This window comes from Podarcis pityusensis (genome assembly GCF_964106645.2).
Source record: "Podarcis pityusensis genome assembly, chromosome: Z".
NCBI classification, from domain to species: Eukaryota; Metazoa; Chordata; class Lepidosauria; order Squamata; family Lacertidae; genus Podarcis; species Podarcis pityusensis.
The window spans coordinates 7,277,389-7,295,907 of NC_138044.1; the positions used below are offsets into that span (position 1 = coordinate 7,277,389).

Below are 18,519 nucleotides of genomic sequence, written 5' to 3' on the forward strand. Positions count from 1 at the left end.
TAAGCAAGAGTTGTGAGTTTTATCACCCCACTGCAGGCTTTCTTTGAATGTGTGATCTTTTTTTAAAAAGGTGTCACATGCTGTGAAATTGAACACACTAAGTAATTGCATCAAGCCTTTAAGACCTTTGCAGACATATAATTTACAGAGCTCTTGTACTGTTGGAGTTTGTCATGTACATGCAAAGTCACATACTTTGTCTTAAACTTTTCACCAAATTCTTGGTTGCCAAGGAAACCAGCAAATATTGGCAGATGGAGAGAAATTCTTAGTTGCACCTGAAACCTGTCCTTGGCTTGCGTGGGTATGGAAACTCTGGGAGGAAAAAAAGGCTTTCTCTGTTTGCGGCTCTGGATAGACATTGCTAGTCAAAGTAGGAAGTATAGGGCTAGATAGACACAGAGTCCAACTTGGTATAAAACAACTTACATTGTCCCTGCAGTATGAGTAGCTTCCTTGATGTGTGCTGAATTGGACTTCACGTCCAATATTGTGTTTCCTGTGTATTTTGTGATGCAGTTGTTTGGAGTATGGGGTGTTAGGGGAGGGTAGTACGTTTGTTGGGGGACACATTGTGCTTCTTCTGGGGTAGTTTGTACACCTTTGGTTCACCTTGCACTCAGCTCTCACCTGTGGCTCCTAGAAACTGTCAGCATGCAACAGTGGCCAAACCTTAGAAAATGACTTTGACTGGGCAGCCAAACCTTCTAAAGGTAGCTGATGGGTCTCAAACCCTTGGTGAGTTATGGACTTCCCCTGCATGCCAAGACAATTCTGGCAGATTGAACAAATCAGAGCAATAATGAGTCCAAAGAACAAGAAGGTGGTTTCTACACGTACCTTAGAGTGAAGTGAGGGGCAGATGGAGTTCATCAACTCCGGAAGGTACCCCATCTAGGAGAAGAGAAGAAAAGGCCAAGGACTAAATCCTACACAGATCTGGAGTGGAGTCTGGAAGATGGTTGGATTGCACCTTATGTACCTCCTTCCAGCAGCTTTTGCAGCCAAGATGGTGCCAAACTTATTGTTCTGCTTTCCTTTGGACCACATCGGTGACACTGAGAGCGGGGTCTTTCTACCTGGGAAGCCCAAGACCTCCATACTCACAGCCCAGGCTTGCTGCCCAAAGAGGTAACTTCAGTGCTGCTAACATAGCAATTTGACATCACCTCTAGAGGCACACTCCATTGAGAGACTCTCTTGTCTCTCAAGATAGACAGATACCAACATGATAGGAAACTGATTTGTTGAAGGCTTCCATAATTGTTCCTTGTGCGGCTTCTTCTCACTTTGAACTTCAGTTCTCCCCACTTTGCCCTATCACACCACCTGCTTTGAAATCACCCATTAGTTTGAAAAGCAACATGCTACATTTCTGGGTATCATATGTGGGTAGTAGGGGGGTGGTCTGCTTTTGAAAATAGTCAGATCCCTCTGCCTCCTCCCTTTGGAGGGAAGCACCTGGTTCCTGGACTGTCAGGGCATAAAATATGCCCCTCACATGCACCCACCCATATCCACACCCAAAAATATTGCACTTTTCTTTGAATTTGAATTGTAAGTTGCCTTGAAATAAAATCCTGCCTGAAAGGCACAGGATCAATATACTAATAAAATGTGTCCACCCAAACCCGCCTTGGGCTCATGGAATGAATTCTGCAGCCCTTTGGTTTCTGGTGTATGAGTTCCTCATAGACTTTGCTATCTCCTATGTAACTGGAGCTGCCTTTCCCACTTCTCTCCAGTCAGTTTTCTTTCTCCTACTGCTGACTGAGATAAGGTTGGAGAAGCAGCAGGTGCAGTTCAAAGCCTTTTGAATTGCTGCACATTCCCTTTTTTGGCTCCTATGGCAATACCATATCTTAACTAGTCCTCCTCATCCATCTTCTCCTTCCTTCCCACCCCCAAACCCCTCTCTCCTTATATCATACAGTTATGGAGAGAAGTTTAGTCATTTAAGTCAGGATCACTGCTTCTAAGGCATTACATCATGTTTGTGATACCTGGCTTAGAGAGTAATGGAAACATGGGTCTGGAATGGGATCACTACTCTCTTTTGTGGCAGCACCACATGTAAATGCAGCCCTATGTATTAAGAGGAGGGAGGGAGAAATTTGATTCAGTTCACATTTAAAAGCAAACCTACCTTATTCAAGAGTAATGCACAAAAATGCACTAGGAGAAACTACTTTGCAAAAATCTGTAAATTAGGCAAAATCACATGCAAATATGTATGTTAAGATAATTTGCACTAAAATGCTACTGAATTTTCATGGGGACTTTTTCTTTTCTTTTCCAAAAGAAGAATGTAAACTGTTGTAGAAATGTGGAGAACTAAATTTAAGATTGGAAAGATGAGAAACTGAAATGGATGGATTCACCCATCCCTGACTAAGAGTAGACTCCTACTCCATGCTTCTAGTTCAGGCATAGGCAAACTCCGACCCTCCAGATGTTTGGGACTACAATTCCCATCAACCCTAGCTAACAGGACCAGTGGTCAGGGATTATGGGAGTTGAAGTCCCAAACATCTGGAGGGCTGGAGTTTGCCTGTGCCTGTTCTGGTTAATATAATCTCTGGGTATAGGGTGGTATATAAATTCAAAAAATTAAATTAAAATAAAGAGATGCCAGCTTCAAACTCCTACTCAGCTATGAAGCTGATACCAGACTGAAGGCAAACAAATTGCTTTGACTTAGGGTAAGCTGAGGCCTTTCAGTCCTGGCATTGGTATCTACCCTCCTTCCAATAAAAAGCGGAAACACCTTACTTATAGGGCTACATTTTGTCTTGGAGCCTTGGATTCCTGTATCACTCAGATCTTGATCTAAGTTGGAATCTGTTGTCCCTATGGATCCTGCTGCCTGAGGTGGTCACCTCACATTGTGTCATGGCCTGCTCAGAAGGCTTCCAGTGTATCATCCTGAGTGCCTCTGTTGGCCATTAGCAGAAAGCATGAATGAGGGCACTCATCTGGGGTTCCTGCTACCTACTTGGGCATACAGTTGATGGCTCTGGGATTTTGAGAACAGTATTTTTTCTGCATGTTCCCCTTACTCAGTACCTCAACAATTTGGCTTATCTGAGCATGGGACACCTGGGGCTGTATCCAACTAAGTTTTACTCAGACTGGACCCATTGAAATTAATGGACTTATGTCATATTCAGTTCATTAATTTCAGTGGGCCTACTCTTGAGCAGAATTAGTATTGGATACAACCCTTCATCTATATTAGTACAGTGGTACCTCGGGTTACAGACGCTTCAGCTTACAGACACTTCAGGTTACAGACTCCGCTAACCCAGAAATAGTACCTTGGGTTAAGAACTTTGCTTCAGGATGAGAACAGAAATCGCGGTGTGGCAGCACGGCAGCGGTAGGAGGCCCCATTAGCTAAAGTGGTACTTCAGGTTAAGAACAGTTTTGGGTTAAGAACAGACCTCCAGAACGAATTAAGTTCTTAACCCGAGGTACCACTGTATAGGTATCCAAACCAGAATTGAGCCAGAATGCTTAGAAGACTTGTTTTTTCTGAGAAGGTGACTAAGATTTTAATATCTCTCATCCACCCTGCCCCTTAATAAAAAGATCAGTTTTGAAGAATTTTATCTGAATGTTTACATGCCTCTCCACTCTTTGTGAGAGGCAACTTGTGCATGTATCTGATTTGAATAATTCTTCAATTCATGCCATATCAGTGAATTTTTTACGCACGCACACGCGTGTGCGCGCACACACATACGTTTTTCAGGAGCTACGCAATCGTAGTTGCAGTTAAGCATTTGTCATCAAATGTATTTCTTTTCTTAAAATAAACAATGTAATATGTTATTTGTTTTCTGAAAAATAAGATTAAAATTAAAACCTCCTCCCTTTAAGCCTTGAATCCTTTACTTTTAAATGGGAGTGGGATTGTGGCAGTAGTCTAGGGGGCAATAATGAGAAGGGAGTATGCATTTATTTGCTTAGCATGGATTTATTTGCTTGTTGATGCTTTAACTGAGATTCCTGCGTTGCAGGGGGTTGGACTAGATGGTCCCTGTCAACTGTACAATTATACAATTCCATTATTCTGTGATTTTTTAAGAGTTTCCTGATGCCAAACCCTCTAGATAACATACAATCAAGTTAGATAAAAATATTCAACAAAATCAATACAGCTTTTTACAACAACAACAACAACAAAGAATAAGAAGGGGGAATGAATAGCAACTAAAGTCAGTAGGGGAGACAGTGGTCACGCCCATAGCGTACATTTGAAGAACTATTGTGTCACTTTTAACAGTCATGGCCTCCCCCAAAGAATCCCGGGGGGTGATTTGCAGTGTGTGTGTGTGTGTGTGTGTATGTGTGTATTCTAACAACTCTAAGCACCCTTAGCAAACTGCAGTTCCCAGGAATATTTTGGGGAACTAATGACATTAGAGTGCTTTTAAATGTATGCTGTCAATATGTCCTCTGAAACAAAGCCACGAACAGGCATACGAAACCAAAGAAGTTCTCCTGCCTGATTTCAAGTTTGTTGGAGGGACATTGTTGCAGGCACTTTTCAGATGCATGTCAGCCATAAAGGCTAGATAGTTTTATGTTTTAAAGCTATATAGCCAGGCTGCCCTTGTGTGTTTTTTGTTTGTTTGTTTGCTTGCTTGTTTGAGCAGTGATTCCTCAGATTCCTGCAGATATATACTCTCCCTACCTCCTTTCTATACCCCAATTTCCTTCCCTAGCTTCTGTATTCATTGTCTCACGTCCTCCAGACTGTTAGTATTTTCCCAGAAGGGTTCCAGTCCATACTGGAACTTTAGATTTGCACATTTTAGATGGATGAATGGGCTGTACTTCCCTAGCTCAACAAATCCACATTTATTTATTTATTTATTTATTTATTTATTTATTTATTTATTCGTTCGTTCATTCATTCATTCATTCATTCATTTTAGATTTGGGGAGTGACAGTGAAATGCATTGAAAAGTGTGAGATGAACAAATGATTAACAGAAAGTTGTGTAAGCACTCCACAAGTAAGTTATGATGAATGCTCATTGTCATCTAACTTCCCTGCAAACAAATCAGAACAAATGTTCAGTAAAGACTTAATATAATCTAACATCCCTGCAAGCTTTGTGCAAGCAAATCAGGATGGATGCTGAATTAAATAGGTTAACTGAAGGGGCCCTCTGTCTGCCTATTTATTCCAATAGTGGGCTGACTCCCCCCCCCCTTTTTCCTGTTTGTCTTCTGATGGATGGGTAAGTTATTGATTCATCCCCCTCATTGTGTGTCTGTGTGACACACAAATGGATATATATTTTAATAAGTAAATTTTTGATACACCCTGTTCACTGCTTCTGCAGCAGGCACAGTATTCCAGAAAAAAAGTGAAGTGTGTGTAGAATCACTCAAAACAAGCAGCCCTTTAGAAGATCCCTGGGGCATGGAATGTGGCAGAAAAAGGTCTGGTTTGTCTCCTTCATGCACATCAGTCTCTTCCCCATGTGCTCAGAGGCTTTGCCTGGAGAACCTGCCAGCCGTTTTCTCCAAAGCAACCTTTTGTTCTCAGCTTCCTCTGGGTATGGCAGTCAGCCCTCTCCTGTTTCATTGTCACCTGCTCTTGTCAGACCTTCATATTTAAATAATAATCCTTCTATCGTATCAGACGGTTCAATGGAAGAATCCTGCTTGATACATAACAGCCCTTTCTCTGTTTTCTTTCACTGTGGCAAAAGAAGGAGAATGCCAGCTTGTTCATCTCATTTGAACACTTGGTTTCCCTCTCGTCTGTTCTCACTCACTCATACTCTGACGAGGTTAATATTTAATACATCCAGCTGCTCAGTCAAGTCCACCAAGCCTTCTGCCTTAGTGGTTGCAGCACCAGTGACAGTTTTCACCTTGCTTGAAAAGGGTGACCCTACTTTACTTAGGAAAGTACTGTTTATGTATGCGAGGACAGCAGCAAGAATACTGTTTGCCCAGGGATGGAAAGAAGAAAGAGTCCCATCGAAAGGAGAATAGATAATGAAGATGATGGACTGTGCAGAGATGGCAAGGCTGACTGGGAAGATCAGGGACCAAGAAGATAATAAATTTAATAAAGAATGGCATAACCTTGTAGAATATATTAAAGAACGCTGTAAAAATCTAAAAACGTTAGCAGGATTGACATAGCAGTTGTAATTTGAAATAACAAAGGATAAAAATGAAGTACAATAATTTGGATAAATGCAACTAGTTGCAGTTAAAAGGAAGACACATTTTGGAAGCCAAGAGAGGGGTGGAGGGAAGTCCGGGGGTTCAGGGAACCCCATAAAGGTACTGATATTGACTATGATTTAATGTAAATGTCTGTTTTAAAAATTGTGGTTTTTCTTCTTTTTGAAACTTTGAAAATACTTTTTTAAAAAAGGAAAAAGAAAACGGTGACCCTTTCTGTATCCAGCTGTTGCCACCAGACTCTGCCACTCTCTCAGTGTTATTCTTAGCCTTTAAAGTGCTAGACCATCATGGACCTGGATATCTCAAAGGCCTCCTTCTCCCATATGGACCCTCCTGTATTTTAAAACACTTTTGGAGACTACGTGCCTTTATATAAGCAAGCATGAGAGACAGGGCGATCTTAGTGGTTCCATCTGGAATACCTTCCTGATGGAGATTTGACAGGCTCCCTCTCTGCTGTCTTTTAGACAGAAACTGAAAGCCCACGCCCCTTTAAAGGTAGACTTTTAAATACAGTGTTACAGGTTTGGAGGGTCAGTCTGTGTGATCCTGGGTATTTGTTTAGAATCTAGTAGAAGAGGCTGCTGAACCAGTCAGACAAGTTTGATAATGGCATTACCTGGCCAGATAAGTACCATGATTTACATATCCAAGACACATAACTGGGCCTTTTCTTACCACACCTGGTTGAATGCCACTTCATTTTGGGATGGGGAATAAAAGGGCAAGTGTGTGTGTGTGTGTGTGTGTGTGTGTACACAGTATGTGAGGTTTGGGGGGTTTTTTTTGGCTTATGCTGGAATCTTGAGATCCCTGGAATCCTAATGGGAAAGCAAGATCTGCTGGGGCATTAATGTGGTGAGCCCCTCTATCCTATACTCAGGTGGATATATGTGTAAATAAAACCATGTATGCTAAAGACACCACAGTCTCCACTGACCTTCATTCCAAGGAAATAGAACCCTGGGTGAGCTGAGGCACTCCTGGAGTCTCTCTCCACTCAGATATTGGGGTGTATGCAACAAGATGATTTCTGAAACTGGTTTGTTTATTTGTGCTTGTTAAACTAGTGGGACTGTTCTTTCATTCAATTAAAATAGCACCAAAGCAGCACATGGAAACTAGATTAGCATGTTGAGAGGGAATTGCTAGTCTAAAACTCAATCACTCTATTTTTCTGTGTGCAGGGAATTGAGGCCCCATGTGTAGTTGTGGATTAACTTGATAGTTTATCACCTCTGAAGGAAAAGCCTCTTGTGCTCTTTGTATCTGGCAGCAATACAAAGAACAGAAAAAGAACAACCCCCCCCCTCCTCATATAAGTAGCTTTAATTTCATCCCCTTTAGCTTCACCAGTGGGCACGCTGAGCTAGTTTTAACAGCACCTTTCTCCTCCAAGGGAAGAAGCAATGCTGTCAACCTATTTCGAAACCATCAATGACCTTCTCTCCTCCTTCGGGCCAGTTCGAGACTGCTCGCGCAACAATGGTGGCTGCACCCGAAACTTCAAGTGTGTGTCAGACCGCAAAGTGGATTCGACGGGCTGTGTGGTATGTACTCCTCTGAATTCCTCAGAAAGAGAAACAGCATATGAAGCTAGGGGATGGAGAAAATGATTTGGTTAATACTGGGGTTCAGATCCTACCTAGGGTTCAGCTAGGTGATGGTATCCTGAACACGCATTGTATGCTAAGGTTGCTTGTCCAACTTAGGGATTAGCCAGGCAGTAGCATCCTGCACATTCATTTGGGCACTGGGTTAAAGGTCCCACTTAAGGTTCAGCTTGTAATTCTCTAATTTGGCAACTGGGAGTACAAAAGTGACCTGGTAAAAATGGGGAGATGTACATCCTCAGCACAACTGCTATGGATAAAAAGGTAAAGGGACCCCTGACCATTAGGTCCAGTCGTGACCGACTCTGGGGTTGCGGCGCTCATCTCACTTTGTTGGCCGAGGGAGCCGGTGTACAGCTTCCAGGTCATGTGGCCAGCATGACTAAGCCGCTTCTGGTGAACCAGAGCAGCACACTGAAACGCTGTTTACCTTCCCGCCGGAGCGGTACCTATTTATCTACTTGCACTTTGACGTGCTTTCGAACTGCTAGGTTGGCAGGAGCAGGGACTGAGCAACGGGAGCTCACCCCATCGCAGGGATTCGAACCGCCGACCTTCTGATCAGCAAGTCCTAGGCTCTGTGGTTTAACCCACAGGGCAAGTGTAATTAATTAAATGTTAAAGCTTCCAACAGAAAGTGCTTATTGGTATCCTGGCTTCATCCCTTTTTCGGCATGATTTAAGCATCACACAAATTCAAAGAGTTCCTTTCTCCAGGTCCTTGCAAATCTCCTTCTTCCTCAAAAAGATGCCCTCATTGCAGGGATTTTTGGACTAGATGACCCTCAGAGTCCCTTCCAACTCTTCAGTGCCATTATTTTTTCTCTTCCCCCCTCCCTGCAACAAGCAAAGTGTTGGAAACATCAGACTGATCTGGATTTGGTTACTGAGGATATTTATGTCACTGATAATGTACAAAGTTGCTTAAATCAAACTGCTTTATTTTTTCAGTGACTGTTTCTCACATTGTCCCTCCCCCCCAATTTGTCTGACACTTTACCCTACAATCTGTGCCTTTCAGATATTGCCATCTGGGTGGAGAGAGAGGGATGACGACTGTACTGGACCACCTTTAGAAGTCAATATGCATTATGACACTAGAAGGGATTCATGGAATCCTAGAATTGGAAAAGGTCCTGAGAGTCATCTGGTCCAACCCCTGCAATGCAGGAATATGGGGCTCACACCTACAACCCTGAGATTAAGAGGCTCACGCTCTACCGACTGAGCTACCCCAGTCGGAAGGAACTGATGATAAATATGGCAGCCCCAACTCCCTATTTACATTGTGTGAGGTGCTGATAGCGGGAATTGAAATCCATGTCATCCAGCAGGGATAGGAGCCCTCCCTCCCCTATCCTCCCTCAAAATAGCTGCATCTGTACTGAAAGGGATGCAGACTTCGGACTTCCGGGTCAGCGCCATTGGTGAATGGCGGAGTTCCTCCGACCGGAGGAACTGGCTCCGTGGAAACTGGGTCTTCCCGCCGCGGCGAAGGTGGGGACCCGCTAGAAATCCCAGGCAGAGGAAGCCTGGGAACGTGGGGTTCGGCACGGCACCAGAAGCGCCCCCCTACTTGCGGGGAATCCCATCTAGGGGCTCCGGAGCGAAGTGGGGTGAGAAGCGCGGTGCTGCGAACTGACTGCTACTTTCACGGAGTGAAGCCGCACAGCCATTGCCAGAGAGCGCTGACTTTTTCCTGTGGACAATTGGACTTAAAACAAGTACCCGTGAGTAGAAACGGAAAATTGGATCAAGAAATTGTTTAATTTGGTATCGAAGCGGGAAGGTGCAAACAGGAAGTCCGCCTTCCATTTTTTTGTATATAGACTAAAGCAAAAATTTTGCAAGCTAAAGCCGGGAAGCTGTCAAAAAAGACTAAATTTCCTTCATTCAGAATTACTGAAACCCCCCTTGGAAGCAGGAGAAAAGGGGGGGGGACTCTGTTTAATCCTAGCAGGAGAGGGAGTGAAGAAGGATAAGTTTCCACCATCTCTAACCTGGGAATGGGGTGTCAGAGACAGAAACTGTTGGAGAGGTTCGTTGACTGTGAATGTAATACTTTGACAGATAGCTAATGAAGTTGATTCTAATGTTGCCTTTTGCATTTTAAAGAAACAAAATATCTGAAAAACATCTGAAATATCTGAAAAATGAAAGTAACTTTCCTTTGTCTTCAAAAAAAAAATATGGATACAAATAGTTTGTCTCCTCTAGAGGGAGCTTGCTAAATTGTTGCTGCAGGATATTTGAGACCTACCATCTGTGAGATTAAGACCGTGGGAACAGTCTTTTCTGACCTTGAACAAAGATGAGCTGGAAGGAAGACTGGGTGCTTGCTTTACGCAAGACAAATGCTTTGCTGGAACAGATGCATGAGAAGATGGACTTGATGAATGAGAAATTGGATTTGACTGTTGTGGTTAATAACTGTGGACAAACAGGGAACATTGATACAGAAATCATTCAGGAACCAACCTATGAATCTGTACTGACTGGGCAAGTGCAGATGACAATGGAGGAGGATGCGGCTGCACCTCAAATAGTACAAATGGAGAGACCCGAGGCCCTACAGGAGCATAAGCCGCTGTTATTGAAGACTGAAGTTGGAGTGGGCCAAGGGGAGTCTGGAGATGAGGAGGTTCCCAGCTTTGGAGAGATCTTGAAATTTGATTTTAAATTCATTTTGGATTATATTGAGGACTGTGGGGAGTGGGACTGTGGGGAATGGGCGAGCTGGATGAAGGGCGATGGAGACAATTTTGAGTTGGAACTCCCCAGAGACCTACTCCTCAATGAGAAAGGAAAGAAACTAAGACAGAGACCAACAAAAGACAAGGAAAAGGGCAAGCACAAACAAGATGAAGAAGAATTGCAGAAGGGACATGGAAGAGACTTAAGGGCCTCGGACATAAGGCTTCCAGGTTGATGGACTAGATGGAATGGACAGTAAGGACTGACACGACCCGAGACCAGGAAGAAGAGACGCTGGATGATGATTGAAAGAGAATTTATAATGGAAATTTTTTATTTTAGAATTAGCTTAATGAATATTAGGGAAAATGTGGGAATGAAACTATACGACTCTAGCAGAAATGTTATCAGGAGCTATGTATATTTGAAAACTAAGATTTAAGTCTTAAGGTACTTAGGGGTAAGATAAGGTTAAATAAATTAGTATAATTTGAATAACAGAATATGGGGAAAGATGGAAAGGATTTGTTGAGTTAATTATTAGGTTAAATTGTTAAGATAAAATTTATAACAAAAATTGAGAAAGATGGAAAGAATTTGCTGAAATAATTATTAAACTAGAATACAAAAAGGGAGGTGTGAGGAGGTCAATGAAACAAGCAAATGGAAATTATGGATATGCAATTTGGGATTTGTGTTTTTTTTCTTCTTTTTTCTTCTTTTTTACTGTTTTTTGCTGTATTGTTGAATATTTTGCGCTTTTCTCTTTTTTATTTTTTTTTATTTTATTTTTTTGTATTGTAGTGTTGTGGTTTTTTATTTTTTATTTTTCTTGTAATCCTGAAATTATCAATAAATATTATTTTTTAAAAAAATGAAAGGATGAGCCTGTTGGTGCCATTTGTGTGTGAAAAAGAGTTTGCAAGCAAAAACACCTACACATCCACACACAAAAAGTATTAGAAAAGGTGTGTATGTACATATTGAGGTGTGTGTTTTTCCTCCAGTTCTCTCTGTTTCCAATTGTTATCTCTGAAGAGCAAACACTTTCGCAGATTTGATGCCTAGTGCACACGTCTCAGCATTTGGTAGAAGGATGCAGCCTGAAGTCACAGAAGTCTCCGTTTGCCATCTTTCTCTTTTCATTCCTTCAGCCCCTTTCTTCCATTTTGAAATATTTGTTTGAGGTGGGATAGGGAAGCAGATGAGGCCAATCCTTTCAGGAGAGAAACACCCATACATTTTGCCTCTGTTGCCATGGAAAGGTCTCTCCTGCATCAGTTGCTTGGGTGTGCCTTTTCTTCTTCTCAGTCTGTGCCCTGGCCTGTGGTGACCCCACTCCCTAGTATTCAACACTAATTGCATACATAACAATAATAAAAAAAGTTGCATTCTCTCTGACTTCAGTGCAGTTTCTGTGCAATTGATATCATACCTCCAGACATGTTTTTCTTCCAAGCAAAATTTCTCACTTTCTCTTTGCACCCAGCCTGTCACATCATTATTTTCAAACTCACTCTATCTTTTTGTGTGCGAGAGAGCGAGAGAGCACATCTACAAGATGCTGCCTGTGATTTGGCTGAAGCTGGGAGTAACAACAAAGTGCATCTGACTGTCTGTCTCTCCTCCCACTTCCAGCATCTCTCTCTTTCTCTATAGAGCTTGGGCTGCCATCTGGTCAATGCTATACCTGTCTCACTCTTCTTTGCTAACTTGTTATTTTTTTCTTTCTTTAAAAAATCTCTACCTCAGTGCTAGACAAAAGTTATTTAAATATGTAGATTCAATTTTATTTCAACCCTTTGGGTAGCAAGTCCCCCAGTTACACGGAAAGAAATTTGGGGGAAGTAGGGTGCGGAGGAAGCGTGGGAAATGAGTGGCTGGCTAAGCAGTGGGTGGATTCCAGGCAGAAATCCTCCAAGGCAGAAATAACCAACGTGGTGCCCTCCATATGTTGCTGGGCTGTGTCATCAACTGTGACTGCTAGCCATGCTGGATGAGGCTGATGGGAGTTGTAGTCCAACAACACCTGGAGGGCACCATATTGGCTACCCCTGCAGTAAGGGGCAAAACTATCCAACATTACTGAAGACAAATGGCTATTTTTAATGGGAAGCAACTGAGTGGAGAGGCATTTAATGTCTAGCATCTTTCAACTACATTCTGAAGCGAAGCTGCATTCCTGAATTCCTACCACCTAGTCCTCTGCTATGTGTAGATCCAGACCCAGGCCTTGGGTTTCACAGTAAAGGTAAAGGTACCCCTGACCATTAAGCCCAGTTGTGGACGACTCTGGGGTTGTGCGCTCATCTCGCTCTACAGGCCAAGGGAACTGCCATTTGTCCGCAGACAGCTTCTGGGTCATGTGGCCAGCATGACTAAGCTGCTTCTGGCGAACCAGAGCAGCTCACGGAAATGCCATTTACCTTCCCGCCGGAGTGGTACCTATTTATCTACTTGCACTTTTTGGCATGCTTTCAAATTGCTAGGTTGGCAGGAGCAGGGACCGAGCAACAGGAGCTCACCCCATTGTGGGGATTCGAACCACTGACCTTCTGATCGGCAAGCCCTTGGGTTTCATAGAATAGCTACTAATTATTAGTTCTCATTGATAGAATCTAGAATGTGAAAGTTCTTTTTTCCTACACAGTAATCCACATCTGTTTCCAGTGTTCAGACTGACAGTGTCAATGCTTATGTAGCCAGTATAGCACTATCCTTACCCATGAAGGAGACATCAGTAGGCCTGTGGGTGGGGAAATTCCACAGTTTGCAAAAAAAAATACACATACACACTACTTAGAGGAGGGGGTATGAAAGTGGGGAAGTTCTGTGGGGGGGAAATGCAGCACAGTGAGCTGTTTTCTGTAGCCCACTGATTGTCAGCTGGGGGGTGGGGTTGCATGTGTATTATATGGAACAGCTACATCCATAGCATATATTTTAAACACTATCATACCATCTTAACAGTCGTGGGGAATTTTTGGGAACTGTAGTTTGTTTAGGGTGCTAAAAATTGTGACTCTGTTAAGTCAGCATCCTCAACAAGCTAAAGATCCCATAATTCTTCATGAGTGATAAAGTGATATAATGCTGATGCTGTGGATATGATCAGAGAGTCTGGGATTCTGAGTAGGGAGCACTCCACATTACAACATCTTGTTGCATGTTTCACTTGTATGACTGTACATCTGTTAGACTTCAAGGTGCCACAAGACTCAACAGGTTAACAGAGCCATCCTTCTAATTCTTTTTTTAAATAAGTTTTTTATTGGATTTTACAAAGTAATATTTACATTCACAATCATAGATTAAAAAAACAACAACAAATAAATGAGATTCTTCCAAATCTTTAGCCTTCCCTCCACCCCCTGTGGGTTCTTTATTTAACTTTTTCTAGGACTTCCGGGTTGGCGCCATCGGTAATGGCGGACTCCCTCTGATCCGGAGGGACTGGCTCTACGGAAATCGGGTCTGTTCCGCTACGGCGAAGCGGGGACCCTTTAAAAAATCACAGGCAGGTGAAGCCTGTGACCGTGGGACTCGACGGGCACCCTTCATGCCCCCCCCAATTTGTAAAGGAACCCAATTACGGGCTCCGGAGCGAAGCGGGGCAAGCGGCGCGGTGCTGAGAGTCAACTGCTTCTTCCGTGGAGTGAAGCCGCACAGCCGTTACCGGAGAGCGCTGACTTTTTCCTGTGACAATCTGGCTACAAAAACAACTACCCGTGAGTAGGTTAAATCTGGAAATAAAGGAAATAAAAGACTTAATTCGGTACCAAAGCGGGGAGGCATAAACAGGAAGTCCGCCTTCCGTTTCTTGTAAATAGAGTAAAGCAAAGAAGTTGCAAGCTAAAACCTGGAAAGTCGACTGAAAAGGACTATAATCCTAACATCAAAACAAGTGATTTCCCCCCTAGGCTGCAGGAGAGGAGGGGGGAAAGGTGTGAACTATATTTTCCTGCAAAAAGAGAGGAAAGGAAGTTAAAATCCACCGCTTAAAACCTGGGAACGGGCTGCCAATGGACAATAAGAATGCCGTATTGTGAAAAGCGCAGTTGGTGAATAGAGTACTTTTTGACAGCTAACTCTGCAAGAGAGATACAATGTTTCTGGCTGGTTTCTCCTGGTTTTAAAGTAACTGGAAACTAACTGAAATTGAAATTGTTGCCTATTTTGTGAATTGGGGGATTAAAAAGGGGTTTTTTTAATGCAAAAAGTTTTGACTGCTACTGTGTCCCCCTAGAGGAAGTTTGAAATTGTTACAACAACTGGGCCAGGGGAATTTTCCACTTCAAAACAAATTCTGGCCGTGGGATTGACCTTGGGCTTCAACTAGAGTGTTATGGCAGATGGAAAAGAAAAGATAGACTTGCTTCAAGAAAAAACAACGAGGTCTGGTAAATCTTTCCACCAAGACACTTGGCTGCAGCGAAGAGCATCAGCATCCGGCCCTTCTGCACCATCAGGGGCTGCATCTGTACAACCTAAACCAAAAGGAATGGCATCTGAAGATGTTTTAGCTCAGGCACTAAGTAAAATTAATGAATCTTTGGAAAAAATAAGTAAACAAGTAGCTGAAGCATCAATTAAAATTGATCAAAATACTACAAGCATTAATAATTTGGGACAGAAGGTGAACACTAACACAGAAACTATTGAGAAACTGCTACAGGAATCTACCTTGACCCGAAAGACAGCTGATGAAGCAAAGGAAATAGCAGTTGCTGTAGAAGAGAAGATACCACCGATACATAGGCAACTCGAGGACCATAGGTCGATGTTGTCTATGATTGAATTGAAGGAGAAACAAACAAATTTGAGGATCAGGGCTGTACCTGAACTTGAGAAAGACAATCTGATTGACTTTCTTATGCAGGAATTTGCAGACTTTTGGAATCTAGATTTGGAGAAGGAAGATTTTAAGATAGTGAGTGCTTTCAGGCTTGGAAGAGGGGGGAAGAAGAACAGGGTGAGAGACTGTCTGATCACCCTCCGAACAAAGGAGGAGAGAGACAAAATCTTGACTCTGCACTTTCAGAAGACTCTGGAAATACATCAGTCAAGAGTGGAGATATTCAAAGACATCCCGAAACATCTTTTGGACCTTAGGTCCAATTACGGAGATTTGGTCGCCCTGTTGAGAAGCAACAGAATTATCTTTAGGTGGGAATTTCCCCAAGGCCTATCTTTTAGCTTCAAAGGAAGAAAGATAAAAATAAGATCAGTGGACGACAAAGAAAGATTTTTGAAAGATCACGGAGAAGATTTGCAGAAAGAATCTGGAGAAGAGCTAAGAGCATTAGAAAGAGGAATACTAGACATAGCAACACTACCTTTTGGACTGGACTGCTTAGAGAAAGCGATACCACCGACAGAACAAGAACAAACACTTGGCGCAGTTGGAGGAAAAGCAAAGTAACTACATCATGGCTCTGCAACTATTAAGCTGGAATACTAATGGTCTCAACTCCCCCCAGAAAAGGAAAAGAGTTTTTCATTTATTAAAAAAGGAACAATTGGACTTGATATGTTTACAGGAAACACATGTGATAAGGCTACATAGAAAAATATTGATCAACAAAAGACTGGGTCAGGAGTTCATCTCATCGGACAAAGTTAAAAAAAGAGGAGTAGTGATTTATGCAAAGGAGAGTTTATCTCCAAAATTTATCTTCAAAGATGACCAAGGAAGATTTGTGGCAATTGAAATTCAAATACAAGGAGAGAAATTTTTGATAGTAGGAGTTTATGCACCAAATGAGGGGAAATCTGAATTCTTTAAAAAGTTGCATGAGACCTTGATGGACTATTTGGACTATAATGTGATTTTGATGGGGGATATGAACGGAGTAGTATCTACAAATATGGACAAGGCACAAAGACAGGTAGTCACTAAGGATGGTAGATTACCGAAAACCTTTTTTGAGATGACAGACAACTTGGATTTAGTTGATATCTGGAGAACAAAGAATCCCTTGGGTAGAGAGGGAACCTTCTTCTCTGAAGCCAAAATGACATGGACAAGAATTGACCAAATATGGGTAACTAGAGGAATGGCACCAAAGACAAGAAAAGTGGAAATTTGTCCAAAAACCTGCTCCGACCATAATGCCGTGAAGATGGAGATGGAACTAACACCAACCGGCTCTTTCAGATGGAGGATGAATGACACCTTATTTAGAGATGAAGAAGTGACTAAGAAGGCCCAAAAAACCTTGAGAGACTATTTCGAGACAAACATGAACACTAATGTTGAAAAAGAGTAATCTGGGACGCAAGCAAAGCGGTTATGAGATGGTTCCTGATACAACAGAATGCAATAAAGAAGAGAATCCAAAATGAGAAGAAAGATAAAATTTTGGAGAAAATAAAGGAAAGTGAGAAGAAATTGAGAGCAAAAGCAAAGTCGCAAGAGATCTTGAGAGAAATAAAGTTATATCAAGTACAATATATGAAAATGATGAATCAGGAAATAGAATGGAAAATTAAACAAATGAGACAAAAGACATTTGAGTCGGCTAATAAATGTGGGAAATTGTTGGCCTGGCAAATGAAAAAAAGACAAAAACTAAACACTATTATAAATCTAGAAGTGGAAGGAAAGAACATACCGAACCCAGTCGAGATTAGAAATTGTTTCCAGAGGTATTTTAAACAATTATATACACAAGGGCCACAGAAAGAAATTGATGTAGATCGATTTTTGAAAATAAATGGATTACAAAAAATCTCTCAAGAAAATAAATTAATGTTGAACTACAAAATAACTGAACAGGAGGTAGAAGGTGCCATTCAGAATATGCAATTAGGTAAATCTCCAGGACCGGATGGACTGACTTCTAGATACTATAGATCTTTAAAAGAATGGTTAGTACAACCTTTAAAGGAAGTCTGTAATGAAATAATAGATGGGAAAAGGGCACCAGAGTCGTGGAAGGAAGCGTATATCACACTTATACCGAAAACAGAGACTGAAAAGACGCAGCTCAAGAACTACCGCCCCATATCACTGCTTAATGTGGATTATAAAATCTTTGCAGATATTTTGGCTAAAAGACTAAAAAAAGTGCTAGTGGAAGAGATTCATAAAGATCAAGCAGGCTTCCTCCCGGGTAGACACTTGTCTGATAATATGAGAAACATAATCAATATTTTAGAAAAAATATTTAACTTTTTCTACTGCATATCATAAGGTAAAGGGACCCCTGACCATTAGGTCCAGTCGTGACCGACTCTGGGTTTGTGGCGCTCATCTTGCTTTATTGGCCGAGGGAGCTGGCGTACAGCTTCCGGGTCATGTGGCCAGCATGACTAAGTCGCTTCTGGCGAATCAGAGCAGCGCACGGAAATGTTGTTTACCTTTCCGCTGGAGTGGTACCTATTTATCTACTTGCACTTTGGCATGCTTTCAAACTGCTAGGTTGGCAGGAGCAGGGACCGAGCAACGGAAGCTCACCCCGTCGCAGGGATTCGAACCGCCAACCTTCCGATCGGCAAGCCCTAGGCTCTGTGGTTTAACCCACAGCGCCACCTGTGTCCCTCTGCATATCATACATCACTCCAATTTTCCAGTTATTCATTATATCCAAAGTCTTTGTTACCTTACAAGAGTTGTTTTAAACCTGCTAACGAGTTCAGATGTTTACAGTGGTCTTCCAAATATAGTATAAATTTCTCCTATTCTTTATTAAAGTTTTGGTCTTCCTGATTTCTGATTTTCCCGGTCATTTTTGCCATTTTTGCACAGTCCAGCAATTTGTTCTCCCATTCCACTCTGGTAGGGACCTTGTCATCTTTCTAGCTCTGGGCTACCAGCATCCTAGCATCTATCATTACGTACATGAATAGTCTTTTCTGCTCCTTCGGTAATTCTGCACCTATAATTCCTAACAAAAAAGCTTCTTTCCTTTTTTTTGCAAACATAATTTTAAACATTTCCCCCACCCCAGTTCATTATATATCATTTCCCAGAATTCTTTTATTACCTTAC

The 18,519-nt window shown here is 42.1% G+C and overlaps 1 protein-coding gene across 4 annotated transcripts in view; it reads left to right on the top strand.

Annotated features, from left to right (window-relative positions):
* The window catches only part of ASTN2 (astrotactin 2), a 704,920-nt gene that overhangs the window by 430,431 nt on the left and 255,970 nt on the right, over positions 1 to 18,519 (top strand). For all 4 annotated transcript variants that reach the window (XM_080990791.1, XM_080990792.1, XM_080990793.1 and 1 more), the window contains one exon: positions 7,619 to 7,769. In XM_080990791.1, coding sequence (XP_080846917.1) covers positions 7,619 to 7,769 — 151 coding nt within the window. The remainder of the gene's footprint in view (positions 1 to 7,618; positions 7,770 to 18,519) is intronic.